The following is a 21,256-nucleotide window of genomic DNA, read 5'->3' as shown; positions in this document are numbered from 1 at the left end:
GAGAGAGAGAGAGAGAGAGAGACAGAGAGGGCGAGAGAGAGACAGAGCGTGAGAGAGCGAGAGACAGAGACAGAGACAGAGACAGAGACAGAGACAGAGAGAGAGAGAGACAGAGAGAGACAGAGAGAGGGAGAGAGGGAGAGAGAGACAGAGACAGAGAGAGAGAGAGAGAGAGAGAGAGAGAGAGAGAGAGAGAGAGAGAGAGAGGGAGAGAGAAACTGAAACACAGTCTGTCCTTGTATCGGGGACACGTGGGCAGGATGAGGAGGCTCGTGGATGCAGGTGGCCAGGCAGGGTTAAGCTCCCCTCCTCCCCTCCTCCCTTCTTCCCCTCTTTCCCTTTCCTCCCCCTTTGCTTCTCTTACAGGGACACTTCTTATAAACTCCTTTGGTGGCTGTTGATGGAGCCATTAGCGAGCCACTGGCCTGAAAGTTCCCCTTCTAGACAACCAGGAGAAGTTCCCTTTGAACATGTAGCAGCAGAACCGTGTGTTACAGATCTGGGTGTTTTGTGTCTGCTCTGGCTGTAGTCTGGCTCAGTCTGGCACACAAACACAACTCTGGAACCATGGAGGTGCTATATAAACTTGTAATCAATTTCTCTCTCTCTCTCTCACTCTCTCTCTCTCTCTCTCTCTCTCTCTCTCTCTCTCTCTCTCTCTCTCTCCCTCTCTCTCTCCCTCTCTCTCTCCCTCTCTCTCTAGTTCGGACTCAGAAGGGAACTTTGAGACCCCAGAGGCGGAGTCTCCTGGTCTGCTGAATGACCTGACCCAGCTGGATAACTCTGCCCACACGGGTGAGATTCTGTCCTCTCTACCTGTTTGTCAGTAGGAACAATGAGACAGGAGTAGTGGATGGCAGGTGAGCGCAAGTTACTCTAGCATCGCTTTGTAAAGCCACAGAGACCTGAAGTACAGGTGCTTCTTCACCTGTTTAAGATAAACAAGTGCACCCCTCCAACACACACATAGGCACGCACACCGCTGACATCCCAAACCAACAGCACACACAGATCATGTGTTGTCGACCATTGAGTTTTATAGACAAACAATGTTATCCTATTAAAATGTTAAACTGCTCTGTGGCTTCTTGGACTGGATTAGTTCAATTGTTTGGGATTCATAATCCTAGATCTGGACACAATGCAATTTACAAGATGGGATTCTATAATCGTAATGTACTGAATCTCCTTTGTCTCTGTAGACAATAACGACCCCTCCTCTTATAACCTCTTATGGGTTACTGGCATAAATAAAACATTGACTGAGAGATAATTCAGTCTGGAGGAATAATAATAGTCTACTCGATTACAGCACCGAAGGGAGAAAGTACACGGTAACAACACAATACTAGACATTAGATGTACATAGTCTATTGACTGGGTTAGATGTCTGAGCAGAGTTGGAGTTTAGGGTTTCTGAAGAATTCAAGGCCTTTCTTGTTATTGTGCTTTGATTGTTTAGAGAAATCAAATAGACCCTCCCATTTCCACCTCGCATCTCTCTCTCTCTCTCTCTGGTCAGTGTGTTACCCTGTTAAACTGTGTAGAGGCTGTTATTTATCGGTTGCTAGGCTACAGGGTGAGGCCTAAAGGCCAGGGGCGAGGTTGTCTTGCTCTACTCCCAGATGATTCTGGTTAGAGTTGAGGTTAGGGAAGGGAAGGTTTCCTCTCCTGTTCAGACAGTAGACATATGGGATTGTCAGGATCTCTCCATACTACACATCCACAGAAGGCTAATTTGACTGTAACATCTTACTCATATCTCTGAGAAAAGACAATTGGAAGATGATCTTGTTATGTTTGAGAACAAACACTTGTTCTTAGTTGAGTCAGACATTTATCAAGGGAAATAGAACAACCAAATCACCTAGTGATTCACGATAACATATCAACAAAACAGACAATGCAACCGATGATACTAATCATGAATGGATGCTAATCGGTGCTGACACAACCCCCATTTAAACTAGGCATGAAAGGAGGTGATAAAGTCTTGAAGGTGAGCAGGGCGGGGGGCGCACCCTTACAGGTCGCAGGACGGCTGCTACAGCGACAACAACAGGTGCCTGTGGGTCTTGTACTTCCGCTGGGGCCAAGGGAGCGTGTGACACCGGTAGTGAACTACTCAGGGTGGCATCAATGGCAGAGTGTGGACATGCAGGAGGTGGCACCTTCATCAGTCGGCTGCCAGCGAGAGCCGTCAGGCAGTTGAAACGTTGCTGGGCCCAGCTGACGTTGAACTTGACACGGTGTTGACCAGAAGGTGCAGAGCTTGTCTGCGCGCTGTGGTCGTTGCACCCTGACCCAATCCCTCACTTGGATTCCACGAAGCCGTGCTCTCTTTCTTTTTTGTAGCGCTCCTGGCTTTTACGCTGTTGGCTATGCAGGGACGGAGCCTGTGTAAGGGCAGCTCTAGTTCACATCCTAACATCAGCTTGGCAGGAGAGACTGGTGGTGGAGTCGTGAGTAGGTTGTTCTGATGTGCTTGATCCCCTTGCTTTGGACGTAAGAGCTGAACTCAGCCGAGACCAGCCAAGGGTCATTGTCCATGGTCATAATTGCAGGCAGTCTCCAGCGAGCAAAGAGCATATCCAGGAAGTTTATGATGGCCCCTGATGTGACAGAACTCATGGGTGTGACCTCTGGCCATTTTGAATGTAGGCCATACTCAACCACTAGGAAGTGTTGGTGATGTGGCACATTGTAGAGTTCACTGCAGATGTCCAGTTGGATATGTTGCCATGGACGGGAAGTCCAGGCCAGTGGTTGCAGTGGTAGTGGAGGATGTCCTGTCTTTCCACAGAGAAGACATGGAGCACAGTCACATACTAGACTTTCAATATCATGACCGATGCCAGGCCACCACACCAGGTCCCAGCAGCACTGCTTCAGCAAGGTGGCCCTCATGAGCCATGGCCAACACTCGTCCTCTGAAGGCTGCTTGGTATGCTGGTGCAGTTTCCACAGGCCAGACGTGTCATTCCAGCATGACAGCTCATGTTTGAACCTGGCATATTGTTGGTTCCGATGGTCGCTGTGCCAGCCATCCATTGGCTACGTATTCCCGCAAGGTCGCGAAGAAGGGGTCGTTGGTTGATTCTTGGGTCAGCTCCTTGTGTGACACTGTGTCTTGGAGAGGTGAGTGTAGGAGCTGGATGAGGTCCTCATCTGAGTCAATTTGGAAACAGGTGGAGTCTGGAGGAACTGAGCGCGAAAGGAGGTCGGCCAACACATTGTCCCTGCCCGGTGTGAACTGCAGCTTAAAGTTAAACAGCTGGAATTGGTCTGACCAGCGGTACATGCGGAGGAGCTTGTGTCCCGATCCGGAGGTAGACATCAAGGCTGTGTGGCCTGGTGGTCAGTGCACAGTTTGAAACAACTGTGTTGACCAAGTTGGATACCCATGGGAAGGCATCCACCGGCTAGATGAATCCATCCTCCTGCTGCTTGTGTAGATCCTTAGTGACCTCCTGGCGTAGAGGCTGAATGACTGGAGTCACCATAGGTGAACAGGTCCAGATCTAAGGTATTAGTGCCCTGCCGTGTGATGTTAGAAGGGGTACTGAGTGAAGGCCTTGTTGCCATACTGCACCTGTGAGTGTATAAATCCGATGACATCAATCACTGAGCGCCCATATCCGTACAGGCTAAAGCTGGGCAGCTGGAGGGGCAGGTGAGACATGAACTGCTCATAGGTGGCCATGCTGAGGAGCGACACTTTTTCTCCTGTGTCTAGCACGAGAGAACGCAGGAGTCACCCAGCTGTACAGTACAAGTGGAAAACCCAGTCAGGTTTGAGCCAACAGTGCAAGTGACAGGAGGGGGTGTGGCTGTGGGGTGTGATCCAGCTGGGTTTGATCCAACCAGGCGAGTGACAGGAAAGGGTGTGTCTGCGGGGCTTGCTTACTGCACAGCTTGAAAAGCACTGGAAGCATGTGTTTGTACCTCACAGATCGTAGATGCACAGTGAGCTGCTGATTCCACTTGGGAAGCTATGGCTACAGCTTTTACACAAGTGAACATGAGGTTCTCAATTAACTGGTCCCTGATAATTTAATCTCGAAGATATCCAAACTGACATGACTGCGCTAGCTCTTTAAGATCAGCAATGTACTGTGTCACTCACTCACCCGCTCGCTGTCGAAAATGACGCCTCTTCAGAAGCGCACTCTGCTTCTTTGCAAAATGTCCATCCAAACGTTCAACAGCTGCATCATATGTGTATGCTTCCCTGAGCGTTTGGAAGAGGCGCAAGCCCTCGGCACCGAGACAGTGGAGAGAAATGGCTCTTTTCCTCTTAGGACTAACCACATCCAGTCCGATAGCTAGCATGTACAAACGACGACTTCCATCTGTCCCATGGGATTGTTGGTTCTCCCTTGTGAGGCCACTACTCCAGTGGAGGGATATTGTAGAAACACTTTCAGCCATCCTCGTTCGCCAAATGTTATTTTTAAGGAAGAGGAAGAGGCAAAGCGAGAGGGATAACTGGGCCCAAGATCTGTCGTCTCCAGGAGGTGGCATTTTTACCTTTTTTTTCCACTCACTAAGCGAAAAGTTTTTGTATGGAGAACAATTTTTTTATTTTACCAGGTAAGTTGACAGAGAACACGTTCTCATTTACAGCAACAACCTGGGGAATAGTTACGGGGAGATGAATGAGCCCATTGTAAACTGGTGATGATCAGGTGGCAATGATGGTCAGATTGGGAATTTAGCCAGGACACCAGGGTCAACACCCCTAATCTTACAATAAGTGCCATGGGATCTTTTATGACCACAGAGTCAGGACACCCATTTAATATTCTAGCCAAAAGCCAGCACCCTACACGAGGCAATGTCCCCAATCACTGCCGTAGGGAATTGGAATATTATTTTTTTTATAGACCAGAGGAAAGGGTGCCTCCTACTGGCCCTCCAACACCATCTGGTCTCCCATCCAAGGACCGACCAGGATCAACCCTGCTTAGCTTCAGAAGCAAGCCAGCAGTGGGATACAGGGTGGTGTGCTTCTGGCTAACAATAAGAGATTGTTGAACATTTAATTGGTTTATTTGATCTAATAGAAGTTTCACAAAGCTTAGGCTGTTACGAGTGTACTGATATAAGTAGAACAAGTGATATCCCGGCAATTTTGAGAAAAAAAAACATTTTATATCGGAGTTGTGCCTCTTCGTCACTAGTTAGCACAGCCACAAAGTCATAAACCCCACCTATTTACTTTTCGTAAATGTGATTTTAAACCTAAATTTAACCACACTGCTAACCTTACGCCTAACCCTAACCTTAATTTAAAACAAAAAAACGCTAATTTGTTTTTCCTAATGTTTATGATATAGCCAATTTTGCCTTTGATGCTATGGTAACTAGTGGAAAACATTTTGCCTGTTGTTCACACACGTATCTGCCTTCTCATGGGCTAGAATGGTCCCACTGATCCTGCCTCCTGACTGCCTTCCATTTTTTAAGACATTTTCATTGTTAGAGTGGCCATTAGAGTATCTGGTCAATGTAATGGATAATCTGTGGTAGCATCTCACATACAACAGAAATAGAACAACCAAATCACCCAGTGATTTTCGATAACAACCTATCAACAAAACAGACTGTGCAATCGATCATACAAATCATGGATGTTATAAGTGCTGAACACAACACAACAGATCTGACACACCCTAGAAAAAGAGAGAGCATTGAGCAATATCACGTGTGTGTGTGTGTGTGTGTGTGTGTGTGTGTGTGTGTGTGTGTGTGTGTGTGTGTGTGTGTGTGTGTGTGTGTGTGTGTGTGTGTGTGTGTGTGTGTGTGTGTGTGTGTGTGTATTGCAGTGTAGTTACATTGTTGTGCGTTCCTGGGCTTTGTGCGGGATTTCTCTATAACAGAGAGCTCACTGTACAGCAGCATGAGTCAGCAACCCTGACTTAAACACACACACTGGGCTAGAGCCTCTACTCTCTCAGCAGTGTCAGCCCAGACTGAATTGAGCAGCCCCAGACCCCAGAGAACAGAAGCATTTAAGAGCATCGCCGTCAGCTGTTGTAAACACAACAGGATCCTGAGCTAAACATACACTCAAAAGCATTATTGTGCTCTTAGGGAAAGGACCATTGTGTGTGTGTGTGTGTGTGTGTGTGTGTGTGTGTGTGTGTGTGTGTGTGTGTGTGTGTGTGTGTGTGTGTGTGTGTGTGTGTGTGTGTGTGTGTGTGTGTGTGTGTGTGTGTGTGTGTGTGTTTGCTGTTGACAAGGTTTTTGTTGTGTGTGTGTGTGTGTGTGTGTGTGTGTTTGCAGGGACCATTTTTGTAAGGGATCATTCTTAGCATTCTAGCAGGAAGTTAGGAGCCATTCTGATTGTTCTAACAGGAAGTAGGAGGCCATTCAAACATAGCTCGGTCCACAAGCTGCAGCTCAGCTAGTCACGCTTTTAACTAGGCACGGACTGAGGCTGACCTGCAGTGCTATAAGTGTTCCCTGTGTTTTGAGCCGCTATAGGACTTAGAGTTACGATACTCTGTCTGATTCCAGAGATGTTTTTCATCCTGATGCACTGGGAACTCCCACAGAGAGAATATCCTAAAGAGAAAAGAGCTATAGAGAGAGTGGTGAAGAGAGAGCGGGTGAAAAGAGAGATGTGCATTTCCTGTAGAGTATTATCTATTAAATAAGAAAACCATACAAAGATAAATCCAAGATGTATTTGCTGCTAAAATGTCTGCTGTTGTTTTTGTTGACATAGCATCATTATTGGTGTCACTTTTAAAGAAAGGTTGTTGTCTTGCTTCTCTCCAGCGTGATACTAACTCCACCTCTCTTCAGTCCTCACCAAAGATGTCGGACAGCTGACGCCCCGCCTCCTCCTGGACAGAAACTCCAATCAGGATGTTTATCCCACGTCCCTACAGGAAGTCCAAGATGCCCTAAACAACCTCAATAGCTCCTCTCCTTCTCTGAGTGGAGCAGGTTTAGACCAGAACCTGAACCTGAGGTTGATCTCAAGACCTGGAGAAGGAGATGGTCTCTCCCCGTCCCCTCTGCCCCAGCCCCGCGCCCTACGCCCTGCCTCGCTCCCTGTCCACAACTTCCCTGACCCCGCAGAGGTTGATGACATTTCTCCTATCACCTATGACCCCAACGGCAACATGAACTCTGACCCCAAAAGCCTGACCCCTGAACTGGACAGACCGGACTCAGACAGACAGTCACCTAGGATGAGCACGGACATCACGTGAGTAACACTCACATAAGACATCTTATCTTACACATGCCTGACCACTTAGCATACAATCACATGATCTTATCTCTCCCTTCCTCAACCAATCATCCCCCCTCCTCTTATGTCTCCCCCACACTCCACTGTCTCTCTGTCCTTCACCTGTCTCTGAGTCTATTTCTGTGTGGCATGAGGACTGCTGACCAGGTCTGTTTACTATGTATGATGCTGTAAGTACAGAATACTGTACTGTCTCTGTTGGCCCGCCACTAAACCTTGACCACATCCCCTGCCTCTGTGTCTCCCCTCTCCCTGCCCTCCATACATGTTCGCCTACACCACGACTCACTGCAGTCAGAGCAGCCATTGCTAGACTTCTTTAGTGCAGTGTCAGGTTGACGCATGGAGATAGATTTAACCATAACTGTTTGGTCATCAGATTCTCTCAGGCAGCGCTAGTCGATCTCAGAGCCTGTTACATTATCACTACCTCACCTCAGAGAGAGGGAGAACCTCACAATACTCTAGTCTACAGAAACTTAACAATACTCTCTGTTCAAGCGTAATCATGCTCTGTGTAGTAGTCTGGTGAGGCAACAGCCTGTTTCATTAATCTGCTCTCTGCTTTCATTTAGTAATTTAGCAGCACATATGTACAAAGTAACTCTGGACATATCTGGGGAGCAAGTTCAGGGAGTGTTTTAATAAATAACACAACTAAATACAAACCAAGAACCACAACCAACACACAGACATGACACACTAACAATAACACCTGGCGAAGGAACCAAAGGGAGTGACATATATAGGGAAGTTAATCAGGGAAGTGATGGAGTCCAGGTGAGTCTGATGACGCGCAGGTGTGCTTAACGATGGTGACAGGTGTGCGCCATAACGAGCAGCCTGGTGACCTAGAGGCCGGGAGATGGAGCACACTGACAATAGGACTCTGCTACTTTTGGCTCTGGCTGCTGTCCCAGACACACATGGTCGGTGGGTCAGCGATGATCTGGTTAGGGTTCGCATAAGGTCTGACCTCAGTGATCTTTGTCTTCAGGAACTCCTATAAAGTGAAGAAGCTGGACAACCAGACTCCGTTACAGAACACCAGTGGAGAGGTAATGGTTCATGTTTTTACCAGCTTCTCAAACAGGAAATGCTGTACTCCTCTTCACACCTTTACTCATAAAGACAACTTTATTTAGGTCTTATCTTTTTTTAAAGAATGATTTTAAATACTCCAGATAAGTGTGTATCGCTGTCCTTGGTCATTGTATCACATTTTGTGTGTGTCTGTATGCGTGTTAGTGTAGTGTTTCTCACGCTGGTACCTTTCCTCTGTGTACCTGACCATGACTGTGGTCACTGTACACATTTCTCTCTGAGAGCCCTGTCCTCTTACTTTACCTCAGCCCTAGGCACATGTCAGGCCTGCTCTGGCACGGCAACCGGGCGAGAAGGGAGCCTGTCAAATTAGACGGATGAAAATCTCTCTGACCGTCTGTCCCTCCCTCCCTGTCTGTAGGACAACGACCATCGCAAAGGTCATGCTACAGATGAGGAGAAGCTAGCCAGCACAACAGGACTCGGAGCTGATGGAGACCACAATGGTGAGTGAAGAATAAGGGGATCAGACACACCCAACATCATTGTGTGTGAACCCATGTGTTGGTAAATCAATATCACAGGGAAGGTCATTGTTGTCCCCTATACCCCCCCAAGAGCAGTCACCACACTGCCAGGACCTCTCCCTCAATGTGAGCTGGACAAAGGAGCTGATCGTGGACTATAGGAAAAGGCGGGCCAAACAGGTCCCCATTAACTTTGACAGGGCTGTACTGGAGCGGGCTGAGCGTCTCAAGTTCCTTAGTGTCCATATCACCAACGAACGATCATGGTTCAGACACACCAAGATCGTCTTGAAGAGGGCACGACAACACCCTTGCCCCCCCTCAGGAGAATGAAATGATTTGACATGGGTCCCCAGATCCTCAAAGGTTCTACAGCTGCACCATCGAGAGCATCCTGACGGCATAGTCACTTCACCCCTACCAAGTTTACAAAGACCTTAGCCAAATACATTTAAACTCAGTTTACAATTCCTGACATTTAATCCTAGTAATAATTTCCTGTCAGTTAGGATCACCACTTCATTTTAAGAATGTGAAATATCAGAATAATGGTTGAGAATGATTTCTTTCTTTCATCACATTTCCAGTGGGTCAGAAGTTTCCATGCACTCAATTAGTATTTGGTAGCATTGCCTTTTAAATTTAACTTTGGTTAAATGTATTGGGTAGCCTTCCACAAGCTTCCCACATTAAGTTGGGTGAACTTTGGCCCATTCCTCCTGACAGAGTTGGTGTAACTGAGTCAGGTTAGTAGGCCTCCTTGCTCGCACACACCTTTTCAATTCTGCCCACACATTTTCTATAGGCTTGAGGTCAGGGCATTGATGGCCACTCCAATACCTTGACTTTGTTGTCCTTAAACCATTTTGCCACAACTTTTGAAGTATGCTTGGGGTCATTGTAGTTTTCTTGGTAAATATTTTCTTTGCTCTTTCTTGAACTGCACTGTTGGTTAAGGGCTTGTAAGCATTTCACGGTAAGATCTACACTTGTTATATTTGGCGCATGTGACAGTTTGAATTAGTAACTTGAATTGTCCACATCCACAATTGCTTCATTTGAAGCTGCGTGTTCCTATGCTCTGATTTGGGCTCCCTCCATCCCTCAGCTGACTCGACCACTAGACCTACTGTCTATGACTCATGCAGCTTGTTGTTGTGTATGACTGGTAGGTCTGTGTATGAGCCAATAAGCAGAACCCCATTAGTGTGACAGGAAGCAGACAGACTGTACCCGATCAATAGTCCCTCAGGCTACATGTGACACTTCTACTGTAGCTGTGTTCTTTTCTCCGGAGCGGAGTTGGCCTTATATTGTCTGTTTTGCTCTGTTCTCTTTTCAGTTCTGTCTAGTCTGGAGAGAAGTATATGGTAGATTTTGTCCGTCATCTTAGGAGTTTATTATGAGACAGAAGTGTCATCATGCCCTCTGAGCTGCAGGTATACACTGCACCCTCCTGGTTACACAGCAGCAGTACATGGAGCTCCCAGTGGTTGGAGTCGGATAAGAATAGAAAAATAACAGAACAGAATATAACAGTTACTTTTGAGAATACAGTGTGGGATAGACCGCTGCTCCTGAATGGCGCAGGGGTCTAAGGCACTGCATCTTAGTGCTAGAGGTGCCACTACAGACCCTGGTTCGATTCCAGACTGCATCACAACTGGCCGTGTTGGGGAGTCCCAAAGGGCGGCGCACAATTGTCCCAGCTTCGTCCGGGGTAGGTTTTGGCCGGGTAGGCCGTCATTGTAAATAAGAATTTAAGGTTTGATGTGATGTTCTCTTCCAGAGCTGAATGTGTCAGCCAGACCAGAGGAGTCAGACTGCTGTTCTATGGTGAGTACACTAACATGCCCTGTTAACAGTCACATATAGCCCAGTGAGAGTTTGGTCCACTTCAGATCCGGTTCTGGAGATGACGGTTCTGTCAGAATCATGTGCTCCCCCTGGTGACCACTAGATGGCGCCACCAGTGAGCGAGCTGTTGAGCCAGCTGTATAAAACCCTTTTCTCTGAAAACAGATTATGGCCATGATGCTACTGTAGAGCGTTAACAATCATTCTCATCATGTTTTAGTAGATGTAGTGGACTACAGCTGTGTTCAGTGACGTTGAGGAGCTATCTGGCCCGCTGGAATGGTGACTGGCTTGATTAGTCATCTAGGCTAACCGGTGCCTACTACAGTAGCACATTACACTACCATGGTAGCTTTACTCCCACACTGTCTGAACATGAACTGACCAAAGTCTCCTCAGCCTGCCTGTCTGTCATCTCCAACTTGTCAGGTGATAGAGGGTTTGAGATGATTAGGATTAGGATATTATGAGTGAGTTATAATCCAGGGAAGGATAAGAGGAGGTGGAGGGGGAGGGCTAGCGAAAGAGATGGAAATAACTACCCTTAGCTCCGGCACTGAGGAACAAGACCTAAACTTCTAGCCCCCCCTCCTTTCAGAGCACCAGAGTAGGCATGCTGAAGGCAGAGCCAATACAGAAGTGATTGTCTGTATATGGCTCTGACAAACACTACTATAATCTGTTTTATTATTGAGTGAAACACACAGATGGAAATGACCTATAAACAAACTGTTTAAACCAGTCTGCCAAACCCAGAAACATTCAGTGTATCCAATGCTACAGGCCACAGTTGACATTGTGACGAAATCAGGGTTTGGGTCAATTGATTCTAACATCTAGTCAGGTATTTATGGAACTCCTCTCTCCTCTGCAGTATGAGGACCCCTGCCAGCTGAAGAATGCCAAGCTGGGAGGAAGTAACACGCAGAAGAAGACAGGAAGTGAGGTTCTAGACGCCATTTGCATCAGCGAGGAGGAGAAAATGGCTGTTCTCACCCTTATCAGAGAGGAGGTAGGTTAAAAAATAGACTGCACACACTCACACAGGGTAACACAGTAATAACTGTTTCCTGTGTCAGATCATCACTAAGGAGACGGAGGCCAGTGACTGGAGGAGAAAGTATGAGGACAGCAGACAGGAAGTCATGGAGATGAGGTAACTCGCATGTAGGGTTACACAATTTCTGGAACTTTCAATAAATTCCCTAGTTTTCCAGAAATCCTGGTTATTGAAAGTTACAGGAATTTTGCAACCCTACTCATGTACCATTCACCTGAACTGTACTGTGAGGCTAGTAATCATATGATTGTGTGCTGAGCAGTGAACAGACTGAGGGTTAGCTAGTATAGACTCATCAGTAGCCGTTCCTCCTCTCTCACAGGAAAATTGTGGCAGAGTATGAGAAGACCATCGCCCAGATGATTGGTGAGTGGCCTGGTCAACCAACCACTTCAAACATTCCTCTCCGTATAATGACAGGTATACCCAGTGTAGTGGTGGCGTTGATGCACGGAATCGTAAAATGACCCGTCCGCGTGAACTCTCTCTCGTTCAGAGGACGAACAGCGCAACACCCTGAGCGCCCAGAAGTCTTTGCAGGCTGTAACCATGGAGAAGGAGTTGGCGCTAGCGGACCTGAACTCTGTAGAGCGCTCGCTGTCTGACATGTTCCGCCGCTATGAGAACATGAAGAGCACCCTGGACGGCTTCAAGAAGGTCAGAGTTCAAGGGTCAAGAATAGTCTGACCTGAGTATCATTAGTCTATAAGCACATTTGACGTATGTTCTGTATGTTGAATGTGGTCGTTCTACCATTTGTGTGCGTGTAGAATGAGGAGGTGCTGAAGAAGTGTGCTCAGGAGTATCTGGCCAGAGTCAAGCAGGAGGAGCAGAGATACCAGACGCTCAAACTCCACGCCGAGGAGAAACTAGACCAGTATGATCACACACACTACACACACAGTGGTCTGTGACTACGTACCAACCAATGAAACATCTACCCTATTCCTCCCCTCAGGGCTAATCAGGACATAGCCCAGGTACGCAGCAAGGCCAGCTCTGAGAGTGTTGCTCTGACCGCCAGCCTGAGGAAGGAGCAGATGAGGGTGGACTCTCTGGAGAGAGCCCTGCAGCAGAAGGTAACGCACAACATAAATGCTACATGCTCATGCCTTTTGCTAGCCCCATAGGATAAAGTAAAGTGCAACACAAATTCTACATGTAACAGAAGGTTGCTTGCCCTACATGCGTTTTTGCTAACCAGATCTCAGTCTTGAATCACCCTGACGTGATCTTCCATCTTGTCACAGGCCGAGGAAATCGAGGAGCTCACCAAGATCTGTGACGAGCTCATCGCCAAGATGGGCAGAACAGACTGAGGCAGATTCCATACATCCAAATCATTCAATCTTGACCCGCCGAGAAATCCCTGCCTACAACCTATGGCATACTCTGCCCTGTGCATGCATCCAGCGAATGAGCAGTTCTGTTTTCCCTTGGGGCGTCTGTCTCTAATGCTGCTGTACTGGTCCGATGTCATATGATAACCCATTTTCTCTTGAGTAGTGTACCCTATGGAGAATAGGGTGTCATTTGAGCCAGAGATTGTTACATGTGGACTGTTTTTTGTTTTGGTCATTTTCGCCATGCAAGACCAAATCCCTTACTCCCTCCATCTGTCGTTCTGTCCTGTAACACAAATATAATGTGCTGTCTAGGCATTGCATTGATTTGGGCTTATTTACCTGACGATAACATTTTGTGGAGCACTTATTAATAGATTGTATATAAACACCCTGGCTGAGATGTACTGTACATATTTATTCTGAACACTAGGAGACTAGGGTGGAACCAGGTAGACACGCTCTCAGACAGTTAGAGGTCAGGGGTGAGCTGTGTTTGACCCTTCTGTATGACTACACTATTACAGGGAGGGAGGATATGGATGTAGGGTTTAGGATGCACTGCTATTGATAGGGGTCGTGTGGGGCGTTGTCCTGGAAAGTATAAATCTTTTCTCCTGTCTGTAATGAGGCCTTGTGTTAGCAGTGGAGGAGGGGCTGTAGGTCTACTGTATAGTCTGCTCTGTGTGGTCTTGGACAGGTTTAGATCACCTCCAGCATAACTGCACAGGGGAGGACTTCTCGCTGTCCTAAACTCCACCTGGTTAGTGTTTGTCTCAGGCCAGTGTGTTGGAGCAGAGAGTAGAATACTCAGTAACTCAATCTGGAAATGGTGCATTTAATACAAAGACTATATATTTTGTATATGTTCAAGCATACTGTAAACTGGAAGTGTTTGAATGACTGTGGCTGTTATTTTTAGTTCAGAATTTTAAAAATGCTCAGAATATCCTACTCATGTTCCCCTCTGGCCACTGACATGCACAGCAGCTGTAGTGTCCAGGTGTGAAACGTTATGCCATGGCGGTAGAGGGAACTGTTCCAGGATTACTTGAACTCCCATTGACCCCGGTCCAATGTAGTGCACTATATAGGGCTCTGGTCTAATGTAGTGCACTATATAGGGAATAGGGCTCTGGTCTAATGTAGTGCACTATATAGGGAATAGGGTGCCCTTTGGGACACAGTATGTTTTACTTCAGCACCTATTTAGTGGCATGGAAAGATAACGTTTCTCTTATTCACTGCTTGACTGTTCTCTGCTGAACTGGGTGTGTTAAAAGCTCGTCACCCCTGTGGAGAGTCACACCGCCTCACAGTACTTGTTCCCTCTCCGCCATACTGCTCTGTAGACGTCCATAGTTCAACAAGATGCATTATAAACTGAGTGGTTCCAGACCTGAATGCTGATTCGTTGACAGCCGTCTCTATCATGCACATTTTTGCATCATTCTGCAGTTGCGTTGCCTCCAGCGTCATTGACGGTTTCGTTAAACATTGTTTTTTTAAACGTGTCACCGATCTCTTTTTTTGAATTGTCATTATTTGTGAAGTGGTAATAAGAAAAGTACAGCTATGTTGACTAATACGGTATATGCAGTGTGTCCTGAGTAAACAAGATTGCAGTAATAAAGGAGTGTGTTCTCATGGCTTCTGTGTGCAGGAGAGTTTCTCTGTTCACAGCTTCACAGGTATGGTCTGACATCACAGCTTCAGAGGACGGGTCTGACATCACAGCTAGACAGATTGGGTCTGACATCACTGCTACAAGCACTGACTGAACTGAATCCTCGGTCTCTGCCAGAGTGAACCGTCGTCTAGCCCTGGACTAGCAGCCGAACAGAGAAGAGTGTGAAAGGCATCACCATGTCGGCTTTATCCTCTTCTCAGAGCTAACATCCCCTGACACAATTATGTCCTCTGTGTGACACACAGAGATAGACACATGCGCGCAGACTCATACATACTGTGTGAAATGCATGTTAGAGGGCAAGCACATGTGAGTGACACATTTTAGGTTGAATTTCCCTGTAGTTATTGTGACTGGTCTGTGATAACCCCAGTGTGGTTGCATTATTTCTCTGATCACTAAGACAGCATACTGTAGGGGGGGTGCTGACCGCGAAGGTAGGTGAGTGAATACAGTACAGACAACCCGTACTGACAGTATACCTGACCCTGTCAAAGCTACCCTGGGTAAGCTCATTAACACAATAACAAAGGGTGCTGGGTGTGCAGGGTTGATAGGGATTAGGGCTAAGATGTTATTGCCCCCAAGACACCCCTGCCCCCATTCTCTTTTCTCTGCGTTTACCTCCTCTCTGCCCCCATTCTCTTTTCTCTCCTCTGCGTTTACCTCTTCTCTGCTCCCACTCCAGCACTATGAAGACTGTCCTGGCTCTGCTGATGTTGGTATGCCTGGCCTGCCACAGTAAGTACCCGTGATCATATAGTAGCAGGGTTATTGGATCAACTAGAGGGGGACCATATGGGGGGTTCAGGGTTTTACAAGGGGGTTATAAGGGCTTTTTGAAGGGGGCTCTGACTCTAAACGGTGGGTCTGAATATGTAGTCTTTACTGGGTCATTGTTAAACGATGTAATCAGGTTAGAAATGTTGTGTTTATCTGGTGGGTGGCAAACAAAATGTCAAGAGCTTAGTTGGATCACATAATTCACGGAAGAGTTTGGGACACAATGAGAGTAACTGATGATAACACTAACCGTAGGTCAACACTAGCCCTAGGTCAACACTAACCCTAAATGTACCAGGGGGTCAGGTTTCAGTATATTTTAATTCATCATAATGGTAAGTGCCTTGAAGTGCTCTGTTTACTTATCTGTCTCTGTCTCTCTGTCTGACCGGCTGACAGTGGGTTTCAGTGTGCTCTTATTTGTTCATAAAAGCCAGAGGGGTTGACGGATCATATGGACAGGGTCATTCCTGGTTAGGTCACAGAGACAGCCTTGGAGATGCTCTGTACATTATCAGTTATTAGTTTGTAGTTATGGGCTCCCGGTTACTCAGGGACAATGTGTGCATGTTGAGACAGAGTTAGGGTTATGTTGAGAGGTAGCATCGATCCAACCTTCTTGCAGAGGGATTGCTAGTCTTTCTGTCTGTGTGTGTTGGTACATGCTGCTTAGTCTCATCTCAGATGTTCTCTCCTGTTCCATGTGTAAAGGTCACGCACTGAAGTGTCACTCGTGCGTAGCATCCAATGAGGATGATTGTACTAAACAAGGATCCACCACCTGCCCTCAATTCGCTGACGCCTGCTCCACCATCACAGGACAGAGTGAGTACACACCCATACATTATTACCAAAGCGTGCAATATTATTTTCTACCACTAGATGTCAGGCTAGTTCTAGGAGTCAGTTGATTTTCCTGACTGTAGTGTAGGACAGCGCCACCAATGACAGTACAGTGTGAAGGTAGGCTGAAACTGCTTCTCCATTTAGAAATCCCTGATCACACCTGTAGGCGATGTCAAGGCGACGTTGGTTAGGTAGCCTCATACGTAGAAACACGTCACCGGTCCAACGGTTGTCTCGCGCTGAGCTGCGCCTGTGCAGGCCATCAAATCAAAGGCACTCACTCCTTTGATATAAAGTTGGTTTGACGAAAATGAAAACGTTTCAGTGCCACTTTCACGAGTTTGGAGAAATAACATCGACTACTTACGAAATTGTCTCGAACATAGGTTGTGCCTTTAGATTTCGAGAAAATGAACAGCTAAGGAAGAATGTTTTACTTCTCCCACTGACTTGGTCTGGGTTTAGAAACTCTGTGGCACCACCATCAGCACTACACCACAGATAGAACAAGGAGCCATATGTTTCACCGGCAGTATGGTTGAATTTCCACTCTCCACCAAATATGGTGTGAAGAGGAAGCCCAGTGGTCTGCAGTGGGGGAATATGGCGCGAGAGAGAACTGGGCCAACATTCTGCGGATTTTGTCATCTAAGGAAAGCTCTCAATTCAGGTTTCTGTTCCCAAAACTAAAATATGTTAAGAACAGAGTGCACTACGTTTTGTAGATGTTACCCTTTGCCAACATTTCTACAAATTGTATTGTTTACAAGGAGTGCAAGGGCGAATTGAGTTATAGCACATGTGCACTCTTGAAATATGCAAATACCTGCTAGAACACACCACTATGATTCATTTTCTCCCATTGAAAACAACACAGATGAACTATCTTTGACTATACACAGCAGAAAATAGAGCACAGATGTACAAGTGCCGAAATCCACATCGACCCTGCCTCCTATAGACACTTCTGTAGATCTGAAATGATTAGATTGCAAAAATATTAAATTCCGCAAAGATCCGCAAGGTATACTTTTTAGACTTCAAATGTATATTATCGGTGTTCTAGCTACTGTGAAACTGACACGAACTCATCTTGTACAAAACCGATTTTAAAGCTAAATAAACACAAGTCTTAAAGCTACTATACTATTTTACACACTAAATCAATGACCACAGACATTCGATAATAGAGTACATGTGTACGTATTTCTCTCTCTTGTCAGCAGTAGTTCTCCCTCGCCGTGCCCTGTAATCACTGTCATCATCTCTCGGGATTCTGGATAAATTCCCAGCAGTCTTTATCAACCCCAATTGGGAGTCTTATAGGGCAGCCCAGCGTTGTCCGGGTTTGGCCGTCATTGTAAATAACCTAATTAACTAGACAAGTCAGTTAAGAACAAATTCTTATTTGCAATTACAGCTTACCGGGGACCAGTGGGTTAACTGCCTTGTTCAGGGGCAGAAAGACAGATTTTTACCTTGTCAACTCTGGGATTCGATCCAGCAACCTTTACGGTTACTGACCTAACATGCCACTAACTGACTTGCCTAGTTAGATCAAAATGTTGTAAAAAAAAATAGTCATGTGATTGCTGTATATAAAGGTACTGTGTATGTAAAATGTATGTATATGTAGATGAAAAGCTGTAAAACCCCCAAATATGTAATTCCTCACATCTTTCCTCTCACTCTCCCTCCCTTCTCCACTCCTCTCCCCTCCCTCCTGTGTTTCAGACACGGTGATGAAGTCATGCTCCTACAAAGCATTCTGTGATAAGGCCCATAGTGGCAACTCTGGAGCCAAGATGGAGTGTTGTTTCACTGATGACTGCAATGGGCCTCATAAGGGCCACCAGCATGGGGAGCACAAAAACACAGCTGGAGCCCTGGGAGCCAGCCCTGCTCTGCTACTTGGGGCTCTGATGCTCCGCATGGCCCTCAGCAGGTTCTAAACTCATGATCATAAATACATTCATCCCTTTACTATCCATCTATTCATGTATTCATTATTTCATACAGCCCTGAAACCATTTATCCATCCATCCCCTCAGAGTGTGTCTGCAGAATGCTGATGAACTAGGGTTTGGTGAATCATACAGGGATTAGTAAGAGTGTGTGTGATGCCGGTGGTGGTGGGGGGGGGTCATTAAAGCACATTCAATCATGTTTGAAGACCGATGGAACTGATGTATCACTCCGCATGATTCAGATCTGTCAGAGTTGTGTGTCCGTAACCAGTCATATGTACAAACTGAGATGTTTGATATGATCAGAGAGAGGATGGAACTCCTGTAGTGTCAGACTCTGAGTGGATGTGAGCCAGGCTGGGCTTAGAACTTTAGATGTATATACTATGTTTATACCTGGGGCAGATCTAAAATGTCACCCATGGTAGCCTGTGTGTATGTATGATACTGTTGGTTAGTGCTGGGCTCCCAGTAGGCCTCGTGTTAGGCTCGTTTCCACAGTAACCACATACGCTAGGGCACTCTTCAGCCTTCAGAATCCAATCATCATGAATTGAACAGGAACTCAACACTGAAAGACATGTTGGTACTTGTTGGTCCATTGTTAATATTGTTATGCTTCAATACTTATTTATAAATAAACATGCTATTACACCCTTACATTTCCTTTCTATCTCTCAGCAGTTGGTTTTGTTGTGTGTGTGTGTGTGTGTAGCGTGCTACAGTGTGAGACTGTCAGTGGGTGGCATCAGTGGAAAATGTTGAGACCATAGTTTTAGACTCACTCCTCAGTTTCTGTGACCTCTGACCTAGTTACAGGCCACATGACAGGACGTGAGGTCACACGCATGCACGAACACACACACACACACACACACATTTCCTCGTCACACCTCCAGTCTGTCTTTAGTGAACGCGGACTTCTTCTCTGTCAGACTGTATAATCACTTGGTGCAGGGAAGACTGATATAAGGACAGTTGGACCCTCGTCCAACGAGAACAACTGGTCTAGACAAGGATACAGATTGCACCCGCTAATCACCCCCCCCCCCAATCACCCCATTCAGACAGAATATCTACCCCATTTAGGCTAGTCACAGTAGCTCTGGGCACTGTAGCATACTGTTACTGTAATTTCTATTTCCCTGTTAGCCTAGTGTCTCCTCCGTCTGAGGCCATGTCTCTCTCCCTCTGTCATAAATACAAGTCAGCTGAGCAGAGAGAGACGGGGGGAGAGAGACAGAGAGAGGGGGGGTGAAATTCTGAATCATATGATGTGACTTTGACCCAGTTCCCATAGCGATGTTGCCAGCTGAGAGATGGAGAAAGAAGGAAAGAGATGGTTAGAATATCGCTCTGCTAATAAATTCTCATCATAAATGTATTGAACAAGTAAAACTAACCTACAGTTGAAGTTGGAAGTGTACATACACCTTAGCCAAATACATTTAAACTCAGTTGACAAGGTCAGTTAGGATCAACACTTTATTTTAAGAATGTGAAATGTCAGAATAATAGTAGAGATTTATTTCAGCTTTTAATTCTTTCATCACATTCCCAGTGGGTCAGAAGTTTACATACACTCAATTAGTATTTGGTAGCATTGCCTTTAAATTGTTTAACTTGGGTCAAATGTTTTGGGTAACCTTCCACAAGCTTCCCACAATAAGTTGGGTGAATTTTGGCCCATTCCTCCAGACAGAGCTGGTGTAACTGAGTCAGGTTTGTAGGTCTCCTTGCTCTCACACGCTTTTTCATTTCTGCCCACACATTTTCTATAGGCTTGAGGTCAGGGCATTGTGATGGCCACTCCAATATCTGGACTTTGTTGTCCTTAAGCCATTTTGCCACAACTTTGGAAGTATGCTTGGGGTCATTGTCCATTTGGAAGACCCATTTGTGACCAAGCTTCCTGACTGATGTCTTGAGATGTTGCTTCAATATATCCACATAATTTTCCCACCTCATGATGCCATCTATTTTGTGAAGTGCACCAGTCCCTCCTGCAGCAAAGCACCCCCACAACATGATGCTGCCACCCCTGTGCTTCACGGTTGGGATGGTGTTCTTCGGCTTGCAAGCCTCCCCCTTTTTCCTCCAAATATAACGATGGTCATTATGGCCAAACAGTTTCATTTTTGTTTCATCAGACCAGAGGACATTTCCCCAAAAAGTACGATCTTTGTCCCCATGTGCAGTTGCAAACCGTAGTCTGGCTTTTTTTTTTTTTGGCGGTTTTGGAGCAGTGGCTTCTTCCTTGCTGAGCGGCCTTTCAAGTTATGTTGATATAGGACTCGTTATACTGTGGATATAGATATTGTGTACCTGTTTCCTCCAGCATCTTCACAAGGTCCTTTGCTGTTGTTCTGGATTGATTTGCACTTTTCGCATCAAAGTACGTTAATCTCTAGGAGACAGAACATGTCTCCTTCCTGAGCGGTAATGACGAATGCGCGGTCCCATGGTGTTTATACAGTCAACTTAGTGTGCGTAAAATTCAGACCCACTGGAATTGTGATACAGTGAAATAATCTGTAAACAATTGTTGGAAAAATTACTTGTGTCATGCACAAAGTAGATGTCCTAACCAATTTGCCAAAACTATAGTTTCTGAACAACAAATGTGTAGAGTGGTTGAAAAACGAGTTTTAATGACTCCAACCTAGGTGTATGTAAACTTCCGACTTCAACTGTATGTAATAGCCATGCTTGACTAGGGCAGGTGCTCACTGGACCTGGGTACCGGCTACACCACCTCAAATGTTCTGCTGCTTCAGCTCCTTTTCCTCTTATAGAATATTAGCCAAAACTATTGTGGAGCTCCTGCACCGAAATACAAACAGTACCGGCACCCAACATGAGTACCGATACC

The 21,256-nt window shown here is 46.1% G+C and overlaps 2 protein-coding genes across 2 annotated transcripts in view; both read left to right on the top strand.

Moving 5' to 3' along the window:
- LOC118393292 (transforming acidic coiled-coil-containing protein 1-like) overlaps window positions 1-14,748 on the top strand; it is a 33,738-nt gene extending 18,990 nt beyond the window's left edge. Inside the window, exons 2-13 of the mRNA XM_035785848.2 lie at window positions 704-795; window positions 6,814-7,222; window positions 8,265-8,325; window positions 8,733-8,817; window positions 10,628-10,674; window positions 11,570-11,707; window positions 11,775-11,851; window positions 12,078-12,121; window positions 12,252-12,412; window positions 12,526-12,632; window positions 12,714-12,834; window positions 13,006-14,748. Coding sequence (XP_035641741.2) covers window positions 704-795; window positions 6,814-7,222; window positions 8,265-8,325; window positions 8,733-8,817; window positions 10,628-10,674; window positions 11,570-11,707; window positions 11,775-11,851; window positions 12,078-12,121; window positions 12,252-12,412; window positions 12,526-12,632; window positions 12,714-12,834; window positions 13,006-13,074 — 1,411 coding nt within the window. The 3' untranslated portion in view covers window positions 13,075-14,748. The remainder of the gene's footprint in view (window positions 1-703; window positions 796-6,813; window positions 7,223-8,264; window positions 8,326-8,732; window positions 8,818-10,627; window positions 10,675-11,569; window positions 11,708-11,774; window positions 11,852-12,077; window positions 12,122-12,251; window positions 12,413-12,525; window positions 12,633-12,713; window positions 12,835-13,005) is intronic.
- Window positions 14,749-14,885: 137 nt separating this feature from the next.
- Window positions 14,886-19,044, top strand: LOC127907271 (activin receptor type-1C-like). The gene is made up of 3 exons (XM_052461602.1): window positions 14,886-15,529; window positions 16,283-16,396; window positions 18,152-19,044. The coding sequence occupies exons 1-3, from the start codon at window positions 15,481-15,483 to the stop codon at window positions 18,367-18,369; spliced, it is 381 nt and encodes a 126-aa protein (XP_052317562.1). The 5' UTR covers window positions 14,886-15,480; the 3' UTR covers window positions 18,370-19,044.
- The last annotated feature ends 2,212 nt before the right edge of the window (window positions 19,045-21,256 follow it).

This window comes from Oncorhynchus keta, chromosome 14, assembly GCF_023373465.1.
Source record: "Oncorhynchus keta strain PuntledgeMale-10-30-2019 chromosome 14, Oket_V2, whole genome shotgun sequence".
NCBI classification, from domain to species: domain Eukaryota; kingdom Metazoa; phylum Chordata; class Actinopteri; order Salmoniformes; family Salmonidae; genus Oncorhynchus; species Oncorhynchus keta.
Note: the sequence above shows the minus strand (reverse complement) of the source record. Positions and strands in the feature narration are given on the sequence as shown.